The sequence below is a fragment of the Palaemon carinicauda genome, chromosome 30, assembly GCF_036898095.1.
Source record: "Palaemon carinicauda isolate YSFRI2023 chromosome 30, ASM3689809v2, whole genome shotgun sequence".
Lineage (NCBI taxonomy): Eukaryota > Metazoa > Arthropoda > Malacostraca > Decapoda > Palaemonidae > Palaemon > Palaemon carinicauda.
In genome coordinates this window covers 60,178,946-60,202,685 of record NC_090754.1, presented here as the reverse complement: position 1 = coordinate 60,202,685, position 23,740 = coordinate 60,178,946, and the positions used below count along the sequence as shown (strand labels likewise).

Sequence of the window (23,740 nt, the reverse complement as noted above, 5' to 3'; positions counted from 1 at the left end):
CAGCAGAGTCGTTCAGACTTGCAGTGAGACCACAAGTCTCCAGCTGCACACTGGATCTGAAGGACGAGTACCTCCAGATCCCAATCCATCCGTCTTTCAGGAAGTACTTGAAATTCAGCCTAGACAACAAGGTTTACCAGTTCAAGGTGCTGTGTTTCGATCTCTCCACAGCACTGCAGGTGTTCACCAGAATGTTCACCCTGATATCTTCGTGGCCACAAAGGATCGGCATCCGTCCCCTTCGCTATCTGGATGACTGGCTAACCCCGGCAGTCTCGGAATCGACCCTTCTTCGACACCGAGACAAGCCTCTGGTATTTTGCCAAGATCTAGGGATCATGGTAAATCTCGAGAAGTCTTCTCTACTTCCATCCCAACAACTGGGATATTTAGGCATGATATTAGACACCAATCTCCACAAAGCCTTCCCATCAGACAACAGGATAGCAAGGCTGAGGAGAGTCACAGAACTTTTCCTCAGATGAGAAGAGCTTCCAGCCCAATCTTGGTTACGTCTCCTAGGTCACCTTTCCTCCCTGACCCATCTAGTTCCAAACGGCCGCCTCAGGATGAGATCCCTGCAACGACGGCTCAAGTCCCGGTGGAACCAAGGCAACGATTCCCCGGACACTCTGGTCCCTATGGGACCTGCGGAACAAATGGACCCGCAGTGGTGGTTGTCCTACGGGAACCTTTGAAAGGGAGTGGATCTTTGCGTCCTTCCCCCGCATTTGATACTGTTCTCGGACACGTCAAAAGAAGGGGGGGCGGGCACGTTCTGAACCAAAGGATCTCAGGACTATGGTCAGAATCAGAAAGGTACCTCCACATCAATCTGCTAGGAATGAAGGCCGTATATCTGGTCCTTCAACAGTTCCAACAAACCCTGTCGGGTCACTCCGTGAGCGACAACACCACGGTAGTGGCTTATTTCAACAAGCAGAGAGGTACCTTTTCATAACAGCTTTCCCATTTTGCAGTAGAGATACTGAGATGAACCGTTTCCACTCAATACCACTATCGGCTCACTTCATTCCGGGCAAAGGAATGTGCTCTCCGACAGTCTGAGCAGAGCCTTCAAAAGAAGGGGGGGCGGGCACGTTCTGAACCAAAGGATCTCAGGACTATGGTCAGAATCAGAAAGGTACCTCCACATCAATCTGCTAGGAATGAAGGCCGTATATCTGGTCCTTCAACAGTTTCAACAAACCCTGGCGGGTCACTCCGTGAGCGACAACACCACGGTAGTGGCTTATTTCAACAAGCAGAGAGGTACCTTTTCATAACAGCTTTCCCATCTTGCAGTAGAGATACTGAGATGAACCGTTTCCACTCAATACCACTATCGGCTCACTTCATTCCGGGCAAAGGAATGTGCTCTCCGACAGTCTGAGCAGAGCCTCGCAGATAGTGAGTGCCGAGTGGTCTTTGGACCCTCTAGTAGCCAACAAAGTCCTGACTTTGTGGTCTTGTTCACGACAGCCTGGCAAGATGCCTTCCTACAACGGTGGGACAACATCGACGTCTACGCCTTCCCACCATTCTGTCTGGTGAGAAGCGTGCTCAACAAGGCCAGACTATCGGTCAACCTGTCGATGACTCTGATAGCTCCGCTACGGCATCATGCAGTGTGGTTCCCGGACCTTCTGCATCCCCTGACGGAACTCCCGAGAGAGCTTCCCCCACGACACGAGCTACTCAAGCAACCACACTGCAACATCTGCCACAAAGCCGTAGCATCGCTTCGGCTTCACGCCTGGAGACTATCCAGCATTCCCTCACAGAAAGAGGCGTTCTGCAACAAGTTGCGGAGCAGATGTCTCGACACCTGCGAAAGTCATCCGCAGGGGTCTACTAGGCGAAGTAGAGAGTCTTCTGTGGTTGGTGTGGTGGGAGAGGTATCTCTCCCCTTGATGCCACTATTCCAGCAATAGCGGAATTATTACATACCTGTGGGAGGAAATGCGCCTTTCGCTCTCGGCGGTGAAAGCCTATCGCTCAGCCTTAAGCCTGGCCTGTAGGCTGAAAGGAATAGACATTTCCTCCTCGCTGGATCTTTCTTCGCTCATATGAAGCTACGAACTTACCTGCCACTAGTCGGAAGTGAGACCTCCTCCATGGAACATGGTTCGGGTTCTGAGGGCTCTCAAGAGACCTCCTTGCGAACCATTACGCCAGGCTTCTGATCGTCACCTGAGTTGGAAGACGGTGCTCCTGCTCGCTCTGGCCTCGACCAAGTGTGCCAGCGAACTTCAGGGTCTCTCGTACGTTGTCGCCCATTCAAGAGGAGAGGGGGAGGTAATGTTCAGGTTCGTCCCTGAGTTGGTCACTAAGACTCAAAATCTTGGAGCCCGGAGCCTCGGTTCGACTCCTTCAGGATTTCAAGTCTCCGTTCTGTAACAGATGACCCAGACCATCTCCTACTATGCCCAGGAAGGAGTCGGAGGTGTTATCTTAAAGAACAGCGGCAGTTCATCCTCACGTGCAAGCCCTGTTTGGGAGTATAGGAAGGACGGAGAGGAGGGTCACCAAGAATACCTTTTCAGCCTGGATTCGAAGGGTCATCCATCACACCCTGAATCCAGACCCTCCTTCGTCACGTCGCCTTAGAGCACACGATGTCAGAGGCATCGCAACGTCCCTGGCCTTCAAGAGGAACTACTCTGTGACGCAGGTGCTACAAGCTGGAGTCTGGAAGCGTCAAACGACCTTCACAGCCCACTACCTGCAGGACGTGACCCACAGGAGCTTGATACGTTTTCTATCGGCCCTGTGGTGGCTACACAACAGCAGGTCTAACCTCAGGCTCCTTAATGGACAGGTAGTAGAAGGTTGAGGGCATTGTTACCTTGCTTTAGACTGCATGAATGAAAGAAGTATATCTGGCCCTTACTTCTTTCTTCATCCTCCTCTCTCTTGGGGGAAAGCAGCATCCTGGGTTCTCTGCATAGCTGACCTCAAACCTCTGCAGGTAAACCATGCTTCCTTGTGTTCCTAGTATTAAGATAATACTGTCGCGTCCCCCATACCCTGACGGGGTGGTATTGGGAACATCCTAGCCTAGAATTCCATCTAAAGGACTTCAGGTCAACTTCCTAGGACAAGTCACACTTCATCCCTCCACACACGAGCTTATGTAGGCCGCAGGTTCCTTGCGGAGCAAGGAACTTGCAAGGTGCAGGGACTCTTTTTCTCGAGTGCTGCTCACTCGGATTCTGAGCCCCCAGGCAAAGCCAAAGCCAGTAAGGCTGGGACTTTCCACCCTTTCTAAGGGGTAAGTCATTCCATGTAAATAGCGTGGTTTGTATTTTGGTTACGGAACAAATGACAGATTCGGAGATAATTTGTATTTTTCCTAACCATACAAACCTTAGCTATTTACACATATTTGCCCGCCAGCCCTGTCCCCCAAGGCAAGTCCTACCTCTAAGCGAAGTGAATCAGTTCACCGGTGTGTGAGGGGGGAGGGGTAGCTAGCTACCTCTCCCCTACCCCCTCGCTAGCTAGCGAGAGGGTAGTTAACCCTTGTTAAAAATCTAATGGCTCGTCATTTCAGCTACGCCGAAAGTAATACCCCGTGTAAATAGCTAAGGTTTGTATGGTTAGGAAAAATACAAATTATCTCCGAATTTGTCATATTTTTTTCTTTTTATTTTAAATTTTCATCACTTTCAGTGACGAGTTACGTTACGTTATCGCAGTCACCATCTCTACCTCCTCCCCGACTGTCTGTCTCTTACTGCATAGCAGTTCTTGCACCTGTGTGTGTGTGTTTGTGCATATGCACACGAGTGTGTTTGTATCAATATTTGTTTTAGTTAATAAAGGAATTCAGATTAGCTGTTATTACTTTCTTAGCTACATTTAATTGTTTTTCAACTCGTTGACGCTGTTAAAAATCATATGTACTCTAAACACATTTTTGTTTAATCTCTCTCTCTCGGAAAAAAAAATAATAGACGTCTCTAACATTATAACAGCGAAGAAGAACAAGAGAGAGAGAGAGATTTTCTTTAAAGAACATGTTAATGCTATGTTTAGAGAGAAACAGAAAAAGAGAGAAGACTATTTTAAAAGAGCTTGTTAATGCTATCTTGGTTTTCTTTGCTTCACTTCTTTCTTTCTTTCTGTTCATCACGCTGGCCCTTCTCACAAATGATCATTGCCAACAATCTCTTTGTCCTTTATCCCTATCAACAAAAGGCGTTCTATCTCTTCCAGGGTACTGCTACGATGTCTTGTAATAATGGTGATCCCCTTCGATGGTTTATCTGCTTTAATGGCTGCCTTCTGCTTGATGATCGTCGAGATCATAGGCCTATTCCGGCCATATTGTTTAGCCATATCACTCACATGCACATTGCTCTCATGTTTTTCTATAATTTCTTTCTTCAATTCTAATGAAAGAATTGCCTTCTTCCTTTTGTCACAACTACCTGTACTGAAACTTAGCTTCTTAGGTACCATGATTATAGGTAAAATAAAAAAAGAAATGTGAGAAAAGGAAGAAAATAAGCACTGTTGATAACAGACCAAACAGAGGACAACCACACGATATACACAAGAACAGAGAACAGAGCACTCAACGCTCAATGGCATCCCTCTTACGTGCTGCCATCTACCGGCGTAAACAAGATCTACATCGGATGTTGGAGCATTACTTTGGGTGTCAAGACAGAAATTTGGTTGAATTTTACTTCGGATGTTGGAAAATTCGTATGTCAGGACAATCGTATGTAGAGGTTCCACTGTATAGTTGTTCTAGCACTATATACAAATTGGTTCAAGGTTAATTCCTGGTTCTTTTATCCAGGTTTTTTGAGTAGGTATGTTTTGGTGGTAAGTGTGGGAATAATAGATTTTATAATTAAAAAAAAGTTATATGTCTGACATTAGAATAATAGAAGATCTCATTGAGTTGAAAGAAAAAAACGTGATTTTGTATATAGCATCTTGTAATAGATTTTGATTTTTTGATAAGTTATGAAGGAAAGATCCAAATACAAACTAGGGCCTGATCTATAGACAATAATAAGATTTACATTTAAATAGATACTGTACTGTTTTTTCATGACAAATCTTGATTGGACAGAATGAATGAGAATATATACTGCCTTGAAAAAGTATGTCCTTCTCTTTATTTTTAAATGTAAGACTTACCCAGTAGTTATATACATGGCTTACGTCCCTGACGTCACGGCAGAAAATTCAAAACTTGCACCAATCGCCGATCGAATAGCCAGGTGTACCACCCTTGCGCCCTAGCGAGGTACCTAGGAACTATTCCAGGATTCCTCATATCTTCCGTGCCGTCGTTAGCGACGACATCGTTAGAATTCTGCTCGATAGTTACTGATTTTTGCTGATTTAATTTGGTGATGTACAACACTTTGGTTTTGACTCACGCTTGTTTGATTTTTCTCTTGGATATTCTTGGATTACGTTTGGATTTAAAATTTTTGACCCTTGCTTGTTGATTTCTCTCATAAAATTTTCAAAATGGCCATCCCCCCTATAACTTTCAGGATGTGTGTTAGTGGGTGTAAGACCCGAATGGCAAAGGCCTCTCTTGATCCCCATTCGCTGTGCGCTAAATGCAGAGGTAAAGAATGGGAATTGGGTGATCGGTGTGATGAGTGTGTTCTTTTGTCAGAGAATGAATGGCTTGAGTTTGATCGCTATAGGCGTAAACTTCAAAGAGATAGATTGAGACGAAGTTCTTCTCGTTCTTCAAAAGACTTTTCCTCTTCCCGTGTCACTGAACCTAATCCTTCCCCTGTAGTGGTAGATTCTGATCCTGCTGCTGTATCTGGGAATGAGCCTACGCTTAAAGACATGTTGGTGGCGATTCAAGCGCTAGGCACTAAGTTTGAATCGCTAGCGGCTGACAGGACTCAGCTTATGTCCGATGTAAAGCAGTTGAAGGGTGAAAGTGCCAGAAGTGTAGTGAAGTGTTTTAGTGCTGTGGAGGGTGCGTCTGCTCGAGTCTGTCGTTCTCCTAGTCTTAGACCTCTTCCAAGCTCCCCAACCCCTGGAAGAAGGAATGTCGACCGGCAAAAGGAGACCAGAGGTTTTAACACACGAGCAGACGTCCCCTCGAACGTACCTGCTGACATTTCCCAGGACGTTCACCCTCACCATAGGAAAGGTGAGGTTGTTATTTTCGTCGTCTTCGGATGACGCGGCTCCGAAAAGAGGCTGGCGTCTAGCTTCTAGACCTCTCAAGAAGCTTTGATAAGGCCAACCAGCGTCCTACTAGTACAGCGGCTCCTGGCTGTAGCCATTGGAGCAGCCCGGAGCGATTTCCATCTTCAGTTGAGAGCTCTCCTGCTTAACGTCCTGCTAGGACGTCGGTCTCTACCAAGAATCTTTTGCTTGCTGATCAATTGTCAGAACCGGGTATGACCTCAGTTCATGCTCCCCAGCACCCGTCGGACTGGTTATCACCATCTGGACGATTTGAACGCTCTATGAGCGGTGAGGAGAGCAATGTGGCGTTAGTCGTAGCGGTTCCGATTTTGTCCATGCTACAAGAGATGCCACAAGGCTCTCTTCTTTCATGCAGCATTACCAAGCCCCAGACAGTAAGAGAGCAGCAGTCCTGGATCCTGAATGTCAGGAAGCTTCTCATCTGGACGCCAGGCCGCATAAAACTGTCAGTCAAGAGGCTTTGGGTGACGATCTTCTTTTCGTCTCGCCCTTGAAATGTCATGACACTGTTTCTAAGGAAATTGGACATGATCCTGTTCGCAAACGTCAAGCAACCCATCATGGCGTATGTCAGGATACCAGAAAACTTTCAATCAATCAATCAATCAACCATCATGGCATCAAATGTCAAACAACCAAATGTGACATTGATTATCAAGCTCAAGACAGCGAGTGGCCTTCTCAACGCGCCTTGAAACGTCTACCAGGACGTGTTCCCAATCGACCTCCCAAACGTGATGATAAGTGTGCAGTGGTTCGTGATGTCAAACGTCCTTCTTTACGAGGCGCCAAGCATCCTCATAGTCATTGTGTTGAATGTCCTTTAGGACGTGATCTTAAGTGATCAACAAAGAGTGACGTTGAGTGTTCTTTAGATCGAGGCGCCGAACGTCCTTGTAAGCGCAAAGGTGACCGACTGTCAGGACTTGAACTCGAACGTCCAGATAAGCGTGACATCGAGCGTCCTGCTGTTCAGGACGTTGAACGTCTTACTAAACAGGACGTCAACCGTCCTACTAAACGCGATAGCGAGCGTCCTCCAGGACACTTCACCGAGCGGCAGGCAGTCAGGCAGGATGTCGAGCGTTAAGTGGTACGCGGCGTTGAACGCCAGTCAGGACGCGACGTCAAGCGTTTTTCAGAACGTGACACCAAGCAACCAACTTCTTCTCGTGCTGCTGGTAGTCAAGTAGTGAGACTTGATGATGAGGAGGAGGACCACGCACTTCACGATGACACTGGTTTTGTCAGAGGCCATGATCAGGAACACGCTAGTTCTGATCGCTTTGATCGCGAGCGGTTGGCTGAGCGTCAAGCGGTAGAGCTGCTTAATGACAGGCATGAGGTTCCAGTTTCTGTTGCTGATCTTGAACCCAATGTTGTTGCTCCAGTTGGGGCTTGCTCAAAAGAGGACTCTGATGATCACCTTTCTTCTGTTGAACCATTTGAGGAGGTGTCAGAGGATGAAGACTCGAAATCATTTCGCCCTTCAGTAGATTTGAAAAAACTTACAAAGGTTTTTAATGAGGAATTCCCAGAATTCTTTGTCCCCGTTGCCCCACGCTCTCCACCTTCAGAGTTCACTCTTGGGAAGGCCTCAAGGAAGTCTCGGTTTACCAAGATGGTCTTGTCACGATCATCTAAGAGGGCTCTTAGACTGATGGGAGACTGGATGAAGTCCAAAAAAGACCAGGGAAAAGCGGCCTTCGCTTTTCCTCCAGCTAGACTAGCATCTAGGTCTAGTATATGGTACGAGACAGGAGAAGTTCTTGGCTTGGGAGTACCTGCCTCTGCCCAGGGAGATTTCTCGAGTCTTGTAGACGCTCCTCGTAGGTCGGCCATGAGGAAGACCAAGGTTTTCTGGTGTACTTCCGAACTGGATCATCTGCTCAAAGGTGTATTTAGAGCCTTTGAAGTTTTTAACTTCCTTGACTGGACTCTAGGAGCCCTAGGTAAGAAAGTTTCTGCTTTTAAAGAAGGTAATACTTCTACCTTAGTCCATTTAATGTCCTGTATGGACAAAGCATTGAGGGACGGTTCTAATGAGTTGGCTGCACTCTTTTCAGCAGGGATTCTTAAAAAGAGGGCTCAGATGTGCTCCTTCCTGTCACTGGGAGTTACTCCTTTCCAGAAGTCAGAGTTATTATTCGCTCCTCTGTCTTCCTCGCTTTTCCCACAAGAGCTCATAAGGGAAATCTTCCGCCTTAACGCAAAAGGCCACACAGGATCTGGTCTCTAAGACAGCTAGAAAAGTCCTTTCAACTTCTTTTTCCAGCCGCAAACCTAAGGAAGAGAATACTTTTCCTAAGTTCTCTCAGCCCTTTCGAGGGAGGTCTTCCAACAGGGGTAGCTCCAGGCCCTATGGAAGAAGAACTAAGAGGAGATGTGTTAGGACAGGGCGGAGCAGAGTCTGACTGCTTTCGCCTTCAGGCAGTAGGAGCCAGACTACTCAACTTCTGGCAAGTGTGGGAGAGAAGGGGAGCAGACCCTTGGTCGGTACTTCTTCTAAAGGAGGGTTACAAAATCCCCTTTATGGGGAAACCACCTTTGGTTTTAGCTCCAGTGGATCTCTCTCCCAGATACAGAGAGGAGGCAAAGAGACAAGTATTAACAACTCAAGTGTCTTTAATGTTGGAGAAGGGGGCCATAGAAAAGATGCAGGACTTACATTCTCCAGGCTTTTACACCCGCCTGTTCCTGGTACCCAAGAACTCGGGGGGGATGGCGTCCAGTCCTGGACGTGAGTGCGTTAAACAAGTATGTCCAGAAGACCAAGTTCTCGATGGAGACTTCGAAATCAGTCCTGGCAGCAGTAAGGAAAGGCGACTGGATGGTCTCATTAGAACTCCAGGACGCCTATTTTCACATCCCAATTCATCCGAGCTTCATGCACTATCTAAGGTTCGTATTCAAGGGAGACGTTTTTCAATTTCGAGCCCTATGTTTCGGCCTAAGCACTGCCCCGCAAATATTTACGAAACTGATGCTCAATGTAGCAAAGATTCTCCATTCAGGAGGCATAAGAGCCTTTCTGTATCTCGACGATTGGCTTCTCAGAGCTCACTCATACGATCACTGCCTGAAGGATCTCCAAACAACTTTGAGTCTTACAAAAGAATTGGGTCTCCTTGTCAACAAGGAGAAGTCTCTATTGATACCATCACAAGAGATTCTTTATTTGGTAATGATGATTCGGAGTCAGGTTTTTCGGGCTTTTCTGTCTCCATTAAGGACGGAACAAGCCAATTTGAAACTCCCATCTTTTCTAGAGAAAAGGAAGTGTTCGACAAGGAAGTGGATGAGTCTAATAGGAACCCTCTCCTCGTTGGAACAATTTATCCCTATAGAAAGGCTGAACCTTCATCCTCTCCAATTCCACCTCAATTACCATTGGGACAAGGAGAAGGACCTAGAGACAATGATCATTCCAATTACAGAATCCATCAAAAGCTGCCTTCGGTGGTGGAACGAACCAGACAGATTCCAAGAGAGTTACCACTTAGCTCCAAAGAACACAGACCTTGTGTTGTGTTCCAACACCTCAGACTCAGGGTGGGAAGCAACACTGGACAAATTGGAAGTCTCGGGGTTTTGGTCAGAGACTCAGCGGAACTTCCATATCAACCAGAAAGAATTGTTGGCAGTCCTGTTGACCCTCAGAAGTTTGGAGGAGTTAGTCCTAAACAAAGTAGTGCAAGTCAATGCTGACAACATCACAGCATTGGCTTACATTGCCAAGCAAGGAGGAACTCACTCGATGTCCCTTTACGAAACCGCAAGGAGTCTCCTTTTATGGGCAAAAGAAAAGAATGTGGTACTGATGACAAGGTCCATTCAAGGGGAAAGGAACGTAATGGCAGACAGAGAGGTCAGACTCTGTCCACAGAGTGGATGCTAAATCAACAAGTCTGCAAGAGCCTGTGGTAACTTTCGGCCCGACCGTGCATAGACCTCTTCGCGACTTCCAAAACGAAGAGGGTAGAGATGTATTTCTCCCCGGTACCAGATCTAGAAGCAGTCCACATAGATGCTTTTCTGTTGGATTGGACCAATCTAGACACGTACGCTTTTCCATCATTTAAGATCCTGTACAAGGTGGTACAAAAGTTTGTGTCCCACAAGGGGACCAGAATGACCCTAGTGGCCCCCTTTTGGCCCTCAAGGGAATGGTTCACAGAGGTACTAGAATGGATGGTAGACACACAAAGAAGTCTTCCATTAAGAGTAGATTTACTCAAACAACCCCACTTGGAAAGGTACCATCAAAGTCTCCAAAGTCTTCAGCTGACTGCCTTCAGACTATCGAAAGACTCACAAGAACTAGGAGGAGGCAGCTAAAGCTATAGCAAGAGCGAGGAGGATGTCAACCATCAAGGTTTATCAATCCAAGTGGGAAGTGTTTAGAGAGTGGTGTAGGGTCAACTCTGTTTCCTCTTCCAGTACCTCTGTAACTCAAATTGCTGACTTCCTGTTACACCTTCGGAAGAAGTGCAACTTTTCAACCTCAACTATTAAGGGATACAGGAGTATGTTAGCGACTGTATTCAGACACAGAAACCTGGACCTTTCAAATAATAGGAACTTGCAGGAACTACTTGAATCCTTTGATACGACAAAACAACGGCACCAAGATTCCCCAGCTTGGAATCTGGATATTGTTTTGAAGTTCCTTATGAGTGACAGATTTGAGCCCTTACATTCGATTTCCTTGAAGGACCTTACAATGAAGACTCTGTTTTTGGTTAGTCTTGCAACAGCCAAAAGAGTTAGCGAAGTCCATACGTTTAACAAAAACGTTGGTTTTCGAGACAGTAAGGCTGTCTGTTCCTTGCAGTTAGGCTTTCTCGCCAAGAATGAGCGCCCTTCTCAACCTTGGCCCAAGTCTTTTGAAATTCCGAATCTTTCGGATATTGTTGGTGAGGAGCTGAAAAGAGTCCTATGCCCTGTAAGAGCTCTGAGGTTCTATCTGGACAGAACAAAAGATTTGCGAGGCAAGTCAGAAGCTTTGTGGTGCTCGGTCAAAAAGCCCAAGTTGCAGGTGTCTAAGAATGCCCTGTCTTTTTTCATCAGACTTTTAATTAAAGAGGCTCATGCACATTGCAATGAGGCAGACCTTAGACTACTTAAGGTCAAAACACATGAGGTTAGAGCCGTAACAATGTCAGTAGCATTCAGACAGAATAGATCGTTGCAAAGCATAATGGACACAACCTTTTGGAGGAGGAAATCTGTGTTCGCTTCACATTATCTGAAATGTGTTCAGATTCGTTATGAGGACTGCTACACTCTGGGTCCATTTGTAGCAGTGAGTGCAGTACTGTAGTGGCAGAAGGATTCACCACTACATTCTCATAATCCTAATACCCGTTTTTTTCTCTTTGAACTTTTATTTGTTTTTATGGTTGTGGAGATTGTGACAGTCTTCCACAATCATTGATTTTAGTCAGGTGGTCAATTTTGTTCCTCGAGAGCACCCGGAACTGGGTATTGGAGGAGGTTCTGTTGCATAAGAGGTATATACACCGGTTTGACAGCTCCTAAGAGATCTTCAGCCCCCTGGGAGGATCGCTGGATCTCATAAGGATAGCGGACATAATGAGGCAGAGAATCATTGAAGTCAGCTTCCTTATCAGGTACGAACTCTTAAGCTTGTTTTGATTAACTCTTAAGCAAAATTCCAACTATATTGGCTGTCTCTAACCCTCCACCAAAGGTGTTTCAGCTATATATATAATTACTGGGTAAGTCTTATGTTTAAAAATGGTATTTTCATTATAAAATATATTTTTGAACATACTTACCCGGTAGTTATATGTAATTAAATTCCCACCCTCCTCCCCTCTAGAGACTAGAGGCATGGAAAATATGAGGAATCCTGGAATAGTTCCTAGGTACCTCGCTAAGGCGCAGGGGTGGTACACCTGGCAATCCAGTTGGCGATTGGCGCAAGTTTTGAATTTTCTGCCGTGACATCAGGGACGTAAGCTATGTATTTAACTACCGGGTAAGTATGTTCAAAAATTTATTTTATAATGAAAATACCATTTTAGCATGGAACCTTTTATACTGTTTTTGTTTGGTAATTGATTTTTTTGTGAAAATATATTTACTAAAGGGGGTCGGCAAGCCAATGTCGTCTTTTTAAGGACAGGATTGCCATTCATACCACTTAATAGGGTGACTTGAGATATCTTCAAACCGCATATGATTTCTGCCTCTGACCTTTAGTTTTGTAACGGCAGTGCGATTTATCCTGAAAGCAAATTTTTTTCAAATTCTATCTCCTCCCTTGATACTTAATATTAAGACCTGAAATCACTACCATATATACAGTAGACGTGGTGTAGACACCCAATGAAATGGAGTTTTTTTTTTCTAAGTAGTTTTATGCTATATATGATTTTTTATGGTAAAAATAAACCTTATAAATCAAGAAAATAAGTATAAAAAATTTAAAAAAGGCTCTATTTTATTGTTCTATAAGGCAATTACTAGTTACATACCAGATTTTAATACTATTGCTCTAAAAATATGGGATGAGATAAAATTTGAAGGTCAATTAGCATTTAGTTTTTCTATATATTTTTACAAAAGCAGTATTGATAAATCATGGTTATTATGAATTTTATATTCCTTTTTTTTGGGGTATTAGTATACAAAACCTATGTTATTTATTATAGTTTAATCATTAATGAAGAATCCTTTGCTTAATAGCTTGCTATTTTAGGCTCCTGGTTGCCCCTGACTTTTCTTGTGATAGAGTTTACTCTCTCTCTCTCTCTCTCTCTCTCTCTCTCTCTCTCTCTCTCTCTCTCTCTCTCTCTCTCTCTCTCTCTCTCTCTCTCTCACCAATATTGTGTTCTGAACTCTTATTAGAGCAAATTTTCTTGTTCTGTATGTTAGCAAGGTGTTTTGATTGTCATTTTCTCTTTGGCATGATGAAATTTTTGCAGAAACAAAGAATAACGAACATAAAAGTAAGAAAATATCAGAGGTCAAACTCATATGTGTACTCACTCTGTCTGAGGTTTCTGCTCGTACTGAAGGGTGTAAGCTCAGAGTTTCACGTCTTGTGGCTCAAGGGATCTCTGTAGATATCATTGCTCAAAATTTGTTTGATATTAGAACGTAGTAATTATCAAAATTTATGGTAGAAAAATTACTGGATTTCCTTGTAAGAAATCAATTTTTTTTTGCTTATTGAGTTACTTTTCCTAATTACCCTGTAACTATGAGAGTAAGAGGAAATTTTACGAAATATTTTATGTAAGTATTCTCCATTGCCATACAAAGCTCCATGAATTTTTTCAGGATTTTATGTTTTCACCCTATACTACAGCTGGCACCCAAAGGTCATTTAGCAATATGAAGTATAGTCCCTTTCTTTTAGCGAGTCATATTTGCACTGACTTGCAATGGTGCCCTTTTAGCTCAGAAAAGTTTCCTGGTCGCTGATTGGTTAGAATTATCTTGTCCAACCAATCAGCGATCAGGAAACTTTTCCGGGCTAAAAGGGCACCGCTGCGAGTCGGTGCAAATATGACTTACTAAAAGAAATGGACTATAGTTTATATTCTTTGTAAAATTGTGTATCTTAAGTAAATGAATGGAAGAACAACTATACAGTATACTATATTAATGCATAGTTGTAATAGTGGTTTTTTAATTTCTTACAGTGAACAATTTAACACGAATACTTTTTCTTGATTTTCAGGTAGCACATATTTTTAAAAATTTTTTGTTGCTTTTTCTAACATGAGATAAGTACACTGTTTTTGCAAAAGTATTGTTTGAATACGAATACTTCATGAAGCATTGGTTTTATGAACAGGGACCCCTGTTATGGGTTATGCAAGTCAGGGAACTTCGGGTACTGGGTACAGCACTCCGTTAGGTCCACCTTCACAGCTGGGATATACTTCAGCCTTCACGCCATCCAGGGATCATACGAGTCTTCTAGGCTTAGATGTCACACCGTGAGTAGTGAAGTACTTTTACATATGTTATTTCCAGGAATCCTAACTTTGAATAGTAAAATGCTATTGATTCAAAAGTTCTTACTTCACGAAATGAAAATAATAATAAATTTTCTAATCTCCCAGCCAAGCACCCCCTTCCAAGTAACCTCTATTCTGCCTCCCACCTACTATGTCCAGACCATAAATGTGGTTCATATTAGCAGTGAAAGCATTTTTCAGATTTTCCCAATGTAAATATATTCTTCAGCCTTACACAGCCATGTCTCCATTGATTGTTTACACAGGTTTAGTCTTGAGTTCAGACAGATATTTTCGTCTTTCGGACACAGTCTGCCATTACTCGGTGTATTTTCTGTGCTGAGACTCTTATTATTACATTTCCATTCGCTACATTGTGTTTTCCTTGATTATGACAAAGTAATTTTTGCCTTAAATTCATTATACTAGGTCAACAGAATATGACACCAACTATAGAAGAGGCATTAGGATGAGATTGCTGAATCAAATCCTAATCTTTTGATGACATTATTTTCTAAATAAACTGGTAGTTATCATGCTTTATCGAAGCCACCGGCTTCTCAACATCGTAAAAAAAATTCTACCTTGCTCTCCCTCATGGTCCAGCGAAGGGGATGGAAATCAGGCAACACTTGACTTCGTCCCTAAGTTTGTTGCCAAGACTCAGAATCCAGCTGTAGCGTACCCTGTGGTTGGATTGTTCCAGACTTAGAGAGTCTGCGTACTGCACCCAGTGACCCAGGTCAATTGTTACTACGTACTGTAAGATTGCTAAGGTGTTATCTTAAACAAACAGCAGGAGCTATCCTGCACATAAACAAGATTTTCGTGAGCACGGGCAGGGTCAAGAGGAGAGTCGCCAAGAACATGATCTCTTCCTGGATTCACCAAGATTTAGATCAACCTTGAATTCAGACTGTCCTTCACAAGGTCAGAGACCCAGAGCTCATGATGTTAGGGCCATAAGTACATCCCTAGCATTAAAAAAAGAAAAAAAAAAAGCTCTGTGGTGTAGGTACTTCAAGTAGGTGTTTGGAAGTGTCAGACCACCTTTACAGCCCACTACATGCAAGATATAACCCACAGCAGCCTGGATGCCTTCTCCATAGGCCCTGTGGTAGCTGCACAACATGTGGTTTAAGAAACCTCAGTTCCCTTGCGGGACAAGTAGCCTCTCTTGAGGCACAGCTCCTGTTGAGCTCTGTAAGCTGGCCTCCTCCATCTGCAGGTAAGAACCAACATCCCTTGTAGCCTGAAATATGAAATATATTTATGTCTCCAACCTTCTATCAAGGGGGAGTAGGGTAATCACTAGGTTAAGTAAGTGGAGTGTACCACTCCAAAAATCCTAACCTGGTCGTCACATTGCTTAGTTCTCACACATTCACAATAATTGCCCAGGCTGTTGGCTCTCTCACACATATTTGAGAGTATGCAAGGTGGCATGGTGCCTCTATTACGCTTGCACTAAGCTTAGATTCGCACCCTAGGTTAAATTCCCAGCCTATTGGGTTTGACTGCCATCCACCGCTTTACTCATACTTGACCTGCCAGCACCTTACAACCTGTAAGTCCTGCCTGCAATCAGTGGCTGGTCTAACCCCCTGCTAACTAGCGGTGGGTTGTTTTACCTTGCTAAAAAGTTTATGGCTTGTTTCAACTTCGCCAAAGTAATATATCCACCCTAAAGAGCTCAAAGTTTGTATAGTTAGGAAAAATAAAAACTACTTCCAAATTTGTCATTAATTTTGACCTACTTGCATCAAATCACATTCTTATTAGCTTTGATTATAAAGGTAATTCTAGTGTCAATATTTACATTAGGTTTGTCAGCTTTTGGAATGTAACTACATTATTTTGTGTTGATATATACTTAATTCTTATTACTGTATCATTTTATACTGTGTTAAATATACTGTATAAGCTAACAGGACACTAAAGTTTCAATAGGACAATTTTATGGCAATTTACTAGGTATCTATTATGGTATATAGTATTTATTAGGAATCATTTTGACTTGTGTGCCACTCTTTGATGAAGGGTTGTGTTTTAATTCTTTAAAAGTTGCAGATTATAAGTCAATCTCAAAATCATGACTAGTGAGGAAAATGGCTTCCTTTTATTTGGGAAAGCATCACATACTTTGCCACTGTATCTTGTGGTGCTTTTATTTTATATTCCATCAGTGACTCGAACATGTCGTTCTTGAATAGGTCACATGAGGTGTTAGAAGATACCTGGGTGACTGTCTTTGGATTCCCAGTTCCAGCTGCATCATATATTTTAACTCAGTTTGCCCAGTTTGGCACAATAACGGAACATCAGATGCCAGGCACTGGCAACTGGATGCATCTTAAGTATCAGGTATGGATAAAATATGATTTATTTATAAGTTATATAACTAGCTATCATAGTTTCATTTTCAAATTCTTATTTTTAAATATTTAACTTAGCCGGTGAATATATAATAGCTGCAACTCTGTTGCTCGACAGACACATACAGTAAAAACTCGCCAGCGATCGCTATACAGGTTGCGGGTGTGCCCACCAGCGCCAACTGTCGGCCAGATACCACTCTCGATGTAAACAAAGACTCAATTTCTTCTCTGTCGACGTGTCGACAAGACGTACTTTACTCGCTGTTGAACCTGGAGTTTTTTCACATCATATTTGGTGAAGTACTTTAATTTGGTTTGAGCTTTCGCAGTACAGGTGTTTTTCTTCAAATAAATCCTTGAACTCTTTTGGATCGGATTAATTGTTGATGACTTAGATCGTTTTTTGGAATTTTCCCTTGACTAATTCAAAATGGCTGACCTTTCACAAGTTCCCAAGTTCAGAAAATGTAATGCTAGGGACTGTCATAGGCGTCTTCCAAAGGCTTCTCTCGACCCTCACACTTTGTTCCAATTGTCGGGGTAAAACCTGTCAATTGGAAGATCGGTGTGAGGAATGCGTGGGCCTTTCGGAATTCGATTTTATCGAATTTGAGAAATATACACGCAGACTAGAGAGAGATAGGGTAAGGAGAAGTTCTTCTAGGTCGGTAGATTTTTCCTCTCCACATGCCCCTGAACCTAATCCTTCCCCTGTAGTGGTTGTTCCTAACCCCCCTCCTAGCACTCAGGAACCGTCGATGCAAGACATGATGTGTGCTATCCATGCCTTGGGGGAGAGAGTTGAGACCTTAGCAAGTGACCGAAATCAACTCATGGCGGACGTAAAGGAACTAAAGTGCCAAAGTGCCACGGCGGAAGTGTTAAAGTGCCTAGTGTTTCTCAAAGTGTTGTGAACAGTGTTGCGCTTGAGGGTTCGTCTGTTCGTGCCTGTCGTCCTCCTAGTCCGGGACCTCTTGCAAGCTCCCAAGCCCAGGGGAGAAGCAATGTCGTACGACTCATGGGTTCGAGAGGCCTTGATCAGCGAACAGACGTTCCCTCTATGGTATCAGGCGTATCTCTCCAAGATTGCCCCTACCAACGTAAGACGAGAGAGCCCATTTTTACCTCGTCGTCCGAAGGTGTTTCTCGTAAGAAACCTTGGACCAAGGTCTCCAGACCTTTGAAACGTAAGTCGGTCCCTTCAGGACAAGTCCAACGTCCCGGTTGTAGCCACTGGGACAGTTCGGACTCGTTGCCGTCATCTGATGACTGCTCGCCGCCTAAGAGAGGCAAAGTTGTGCCGTCTCAGTCGCTCACCCCGTCTGTTACCGCACCTGCTTCCGTAGACCCTAAATGGGTGTTACTGCAGGACATGCAGTCCAAGCTTGCGTCCTTGATGGAGGACTTCAATGCGGAGAAGGTTGCCGCTGAACCTTCTGGCCAACAACCATCCAAGCGGTCTGTTGTGCGTCCTGTTGACGTTGAGGTAGCTTTCTCGCGTCAACCAGTTGGGGTAGTACCTCCACCGATGTGACCCAGTGTGGGTTTCCAGCCGCACGTTGACGTTAGGCAACGCACGGAGGTGGTTGTTGACGTTCAGGACGTTCATCAACCATCAGAGGTGACTTGTTTTGACGCGGTGCGTCAACCTCCGCAACCCGGTATGGTGTTGACTGCACAACCCAGACGGTCTAAACAGTCTCGGGTGGACGCTGTGCATCCTCGCGCACCTATGGTTGTTGACAGTTCCCAGACTGTTCAGCAGTTCCATGACGCTGCGTCCGGCTCCGTCACGCATGCACCAGTGCGACCGGACTCGGCGAGTCAAACGTTGCCCACTCCTTTGCCGTTTTCTCATCAGTTATCGGATGAGGAACTGTCAGATGAGGACGTTGCTGAACCACAAGAGGATCAACCTTCAGAACTTGATGAGCCTAAGGCAGCTCAACCATCCTTGGACTTTAGAAAAGTCATGGCTGTGTTTAAGGAGTTGTTCCCTGACCACTTTGTTTCTGTGGCTCCTCGTTCGCCGCCGTCGGAGTTTGTCTTAGGCGTTCCTGCTACCGTGCCTGCCTTTACTAAACTCGTTCTCTCTCGCTCATCCAAGAGAGCTTTGCGGCTGTTGGGCGATTGGTTAGAGACCAAGAAGAGTTTAGGGAAGACAGCATTTGCCTTCCCCCCATCTAAACTCTCGTCTAGATCGAGCGTCTGGTATGCCACGGGAGAAGTTCTCGGCTTGGGAATTCCTGCCTCTGCCCAGGGCGACTTCTCAAGTCTTGTAGACTCTCCCCGCCGCCTTGCCATGAGACGCTCGAAGATTTGTTGGTCTCCATCGGACCTGGACCACCTTCTTAAAGGTATATTTAGGGCGTTCGAAGTCTTTAACTTCCTAGACTGGTGTTTAGGAGCCCTGAGTAGGAAAATCTCTTCTGCTGATAAGGATGTTTCCTTACTCATTATTATGTCCTGCATGGATAAGGCCGTCCGTGATGGGTCCAACGAACTTGCCGCTTCATTCACGTCCGGAGTCCTGAAGAAACGAGTGTCTCTATGTTCTTTCCTGTCTGCTGGAGTGACGCCTTGCCAAAGATCTGAGCTACTCTTTGCGCCCTTGTCCAAGTGCCTGTTTCCTGAAGTTTTGGTTAAGGAAATTGCCTTGTCTTTAGTACAGAAGGACACCCACGATCTAGTTGCGTCCTCGGCTCGCAAAGCTCCCCCTTTGCCTACATTGTCTGCTAGACCTAGGATAGACACTCCAGCGTCTCGGTTTATCCCGCCCTTTCGTGGCAGAGCCTCCAGCAGGGGAGGTGCTCGTGCCGAAGGGAAGCGAGGGAAGAGGAAAGGATCCAAGTCCTCTAAGGGCAGATTCTGACTGCCCGCAACTTCAGACATCAGTAGGAGCCAGACTCAAGAACTTCTGGCAAGCCTGGGAGAAGAGAGGCGCAGATCAACAATCTGTGAGGTTGCTCAGAGAGGGGTACAAAATCCCTTTTGTACGCAAACCCCCTCTAGCGACGTCCCCCATCGATCTCTCTCCCAGGTACAGAGAGGAAGAAAAGAGACAAGCCCTGAAACTGGAAGTGTCTCTTTTGCTAGAGAAGGGAGCGGTGGTCAAAGTCTCGGACCTTCAATCACCGGGGTTTTACAACCGTCTCTTCCTAGTATCAAAGAAGACAGGAGGTTGGAGACCGGTGCTAGACGTCAGTGCTCTGAATGTCTTTGTCACAAAGACGAAGTTTTCCATGGAGACCACAAAGTCAGTCTTAGCAGCGGTCAGAAAGGAAGACTGGATGGTCTCTCTAGACCTAAGGGACGCCTACTTCCACATCCCCATTCACTCAGACTCCCAACCCTTTCTGAGATTCGTCTTCGAAGATGTGGTTTACCAGTTTCGGGCCCTGTGCTTTGGCCTAAGCACAGCTCCTCTCGTGTTTACGAGGCTGATGAGGAATGTGGCGAAATTCCTCCACTTATCGGACATCCGAGCCTCCCTTTATTTGGACGACTGGCTTCTCAGAGCCTCTTCCAGTCGTCGCTGTCTGAAGGATCTCAATTGGACTCTAGATCTGACCAAGGAATTGGGACTCCTAGTCAATTTGGAAAAGTCGCAGCTGGTCCCATCCCAAACTATTCTGTATTTAGGGATGGAGATTCACAGTCAAGCTTTTCGGGCTTTTCCGTCGGCCCCCAGAATAGATCAAGCCCTGCTCTCCATCCAGAAGATGCTGAAGAAAGAACGCTGCTCAGTCAGGCTGTGGATGAGTCTGGTAGGGACGCTGTCATCCCTGGAGCAATTTGTCTCACTAGGAAGGCTACACCTCCGTCCTCTTCAATTCCATCTGGCTTTTCACTGGAAAAAGGACAAGACGCTAGAGGCGGTCTCGATCCCGATTTCCGAAAAGATAAAGTCTTGTCTGACTTGGTGGAAGGACAATATCAGCCTACGAGAGGGTCTTCCCCTGGCAGTTCAGATACCCAACCACGTTCTCTTCTCGGACGCATCGGACTTGGGCTGGGGCGCGACGCTGGACGGTCGGGAATGCTCAGGTCTGTGGAACTCGAGTCAGAGGAGCATGCATATCAACAGCAAGGAGCTTTTGGCGGTTCATCTGGCCTTGATAAGCTTCGAGTATCTCCTTCGAGGCAAAGTGGTGGAAGTAAACTCGGACAACACCACGGCCTTGGCGTACATTTCCAAACAGGGAGGTACCCACTCACTGACGTTGTACGAGATCGCAAGGGACCTGCTCATCTGGTCAAAAGATCGAGGCATCTCCCTAGTAACGAGGTTCATCCAGGGCGACTTGAACGTCCTAGCAGATTGTCTCAGTCGGAAAGGTCAAGTAATTCCAACCGAATGGACCCTCCACAAGGATTTGTGCAAGAGACTTTGGGCGACTTGGGGTCAACCCACCATAGATCTCTTTGCAACCTCGCTGACCAAGAGGCTTCCAATCTATTGCTCTCCAGTCCCGGACCCAGCAGCAATACATATAGATGCCTTCCTCCTAGATTGGTCACATCTGGATCTTTACGCATTCCCACCATTCAAGATTGTCAACAAGGTACTGCAGAAGTTCGCCTCTCACGAAGGGACAAGGTTGACGTTAGTTGCTCCCCTCTGGCCCGCGAGAGAATGGTTCACCGAGGTACTTCGATGGTTAGTAGACGTTCCCAGAAGTCTTCCTCTAAGAGTAGACCTTCTACGTCAGCCACACGTAAAGAAGGTACACCAAAGCCTCCCCGCTCTTCGTCTGACTGCCTTCAGACTATCGAAAGACTCTCGAGAGCTAGAGGCTTTTCGAAGGAGGCAGCCAGTGCGATTGCTAGAGCAAGGAGAGCGTCTACCATTAGAGTCTACCAATCGAAGTGGGAAGTCTTCCGAGACTGGTGCAAGTCAGTTTCTGTATCCTCGACCAGTACCTCTGTAGCCCAAATAGCTGATTTTCTCTTATACCTGAGAAAAGGACGATCCCTTTCAGCTCCCACTATCAAGGGTTACAGAAGCATGTTGGCATCGGTCTTCCGGCATAGAGGCTTAGATCTTTCCAACAATAAAGATCTGCAAGACCTCCTTAAGTCTTTCGAGACCACTAAAGAGCGTCGTTTGGCTACTCCTGGGTGGAATTTAGACGTGGTCCTAAGATTCCTCATGTCAAACAGGTTTGAGCCTTTACAGTCAGCCTCCCTGAAAAATCTCACTCTTAAGACTCTTTTCCTGGTATGCTTAGCCTCGGCTAAAAGAGTCAGTGAGATTCATGCCTTCAGCAAGAACATCGGATTTTCGTCAGAAAAAGCTACATGTTCTCTGCAACTTGGTTTTCTAGCCAAAAATGAGCTACCTTCTCGTCCTTGGCCTAAATCTTTCGATATTCCCAGCTTATCGGAGATCGTAGGCAATGAACTAGAAAGAGTCTTATGCGCTGTTAGAGCTCTTAAGTTCTACTTAGCTCGTACTAAACCTTTACGAGGCCATTCTGAAGCTTTATGGTGTTCGGTTAAGAAACCATCCTTGCCTATGTCAAAGAATGCTTTGTCATACTTTATCAGATTGTTAATACGAGAAGCTCATTCACACCTGAGTGAGGAAGACCAATCTTTGCTTAAGGTTAAGACGCACGAGGTTAGAGCTGTAGCAACTTCCGTGGCCTTTAAGCAAAATAGATCTCTGCAAAGTATCATGGAGAAGCAAGTCAGTGTTCGCGTCATTTTACTTGAAAGATGTCCAGTCTCTTTACGAGAACTGCTACACACTGGGACCATTCGTAGCAGCGAGTGCAGTAGTGGGTGAGGGCTCAACCACTACAATTCCCTAATTCCGTATCCTTTTAATCTGTCTCTTGAAATGTTTTAATGTTGTTTTTATGGGTTGTCCGGAAGGCTAAGAAGCCTTTCGCATCCTGGTTGATTTGGCGGGTGGTCAAAGTCATTTCTTGAGAGTGCCCAGATTAGGGGTTTGATGAGGTCCTGTTGTATGGGTTGCAGCCCTTGATACTTCAGCTCCTGGGGGTCTGTCAGCATCCTAAGAGGATCGCTGGGCTCCGTAAGGAAGACGTACTTACAAGGCAGAGTAATCGTCTAAGTCGACTTCCTTACCAGGTACCTATTTATTTTGGTTTTGTTATATTGATAACTGTCAAAATGAAATAAAAAACTCTTAGCTTATACGATGTAAACATATTTAACTGGTCTCTACCCACCTCCTTGGGTGTGAATCAGCTACAGTGATACCTCGGTAGTCGAACGACTCTATACTCGAACAATTCGGAGTTCGACCAAAATTTTCGAGAAATTTTTGCTGCGGTGCTCGACCAAAAATTCGGTACTCGACCAGCCGAACACGTGACGACCGCATGGGCTTTGTGATGATCGCGCCATCTCGGCCACTCGCTTGTTCGGGAAGCATCAGTTCTCTCGAGAGCGTCACTCAGACAACGCGCGATCAGCATTCGTTGTGATTTAGTGATTTTCAGTGCTTTTAATTGCTTTTTTAGCTTTCATAATGAGTCCCAAGAAAGTAATGAGTGTTAAGGGGAAGGAGAAGAGGAAAACAGTGCGAACAACGATCGAGTTGAAGAAGGAAATTATAGCGAAATATGAGAATGGTGTACGAGTGTCCGATTTAGCGGTAGAATACGGAATGGCGAAGTCGACCATTTCTACGTTTTTAAAGCATAAAGAAATGATTAAGAAGGCGAATGTTGCAACGGGAGTTACGGCGGTAACTAAGCAAAGGCCACAAGTGATTGAGGAGATGGAAAAGTTGCTTTTAATATTTATTAAAGAAAAACAGTTGGCCGGGGAAAGTGTTAGTGAAGCGTTCATTTGTGAAAAAGCGTTGCATATCTATGAAGAATTAGTGAAGAAAAGTCCGAGTACCAGTGAAAGTGATTCATTTACATTTAAAGCGAGCAGGGGTTGGTTTGAAAAGTTTCGTAATAGAACAGGTATTCGTAATAGAACAGGTATTCATCATTTTCGAAGAATACTGCAGAGGAGGAAGAAACAATTAACAATAGACCAGTTTTTCACAAAAGAAAAGAAAGCTGCTACATCAAAGCCTGTTTCTCCTCCAAAGAAGAGACAAAGAAGAGAAGAAACCCCTGAAATAGATCTGCCCACCCTTTCATTGGAGAGAGAAACAACTCCTGAAGG

General features: G+C 45.0%; 1 protein-coding gene across 3 annotated transcripts in view; it reads left to right on the top strand.

Moving 5' to 3' along the window:
• Positions 1–23,740, top strand: part of Nup35 (Nucleoporin 35kDa) — a 190,014-nt gene that overhangs the window by 141,329 nt on the left and 24,945 nt on the right. For all 3 annotated transcript variants that reach the window (XM_068353911.1, XM_068353910.1, XM_068353913.1), the window contains exons 5-6: positions 14,042–14,186; positions 16,421–16,571. In XM_068353911.1, the coding sequence (XP_068210012.1) occupies positions 14,042–14,186; positions 16,421–16,571 (296 nt within the window). The remainder of the gene's footprint in view (positions 1–14,041; positions 14,187–16,420; positions 16,572–23,740) is intronic.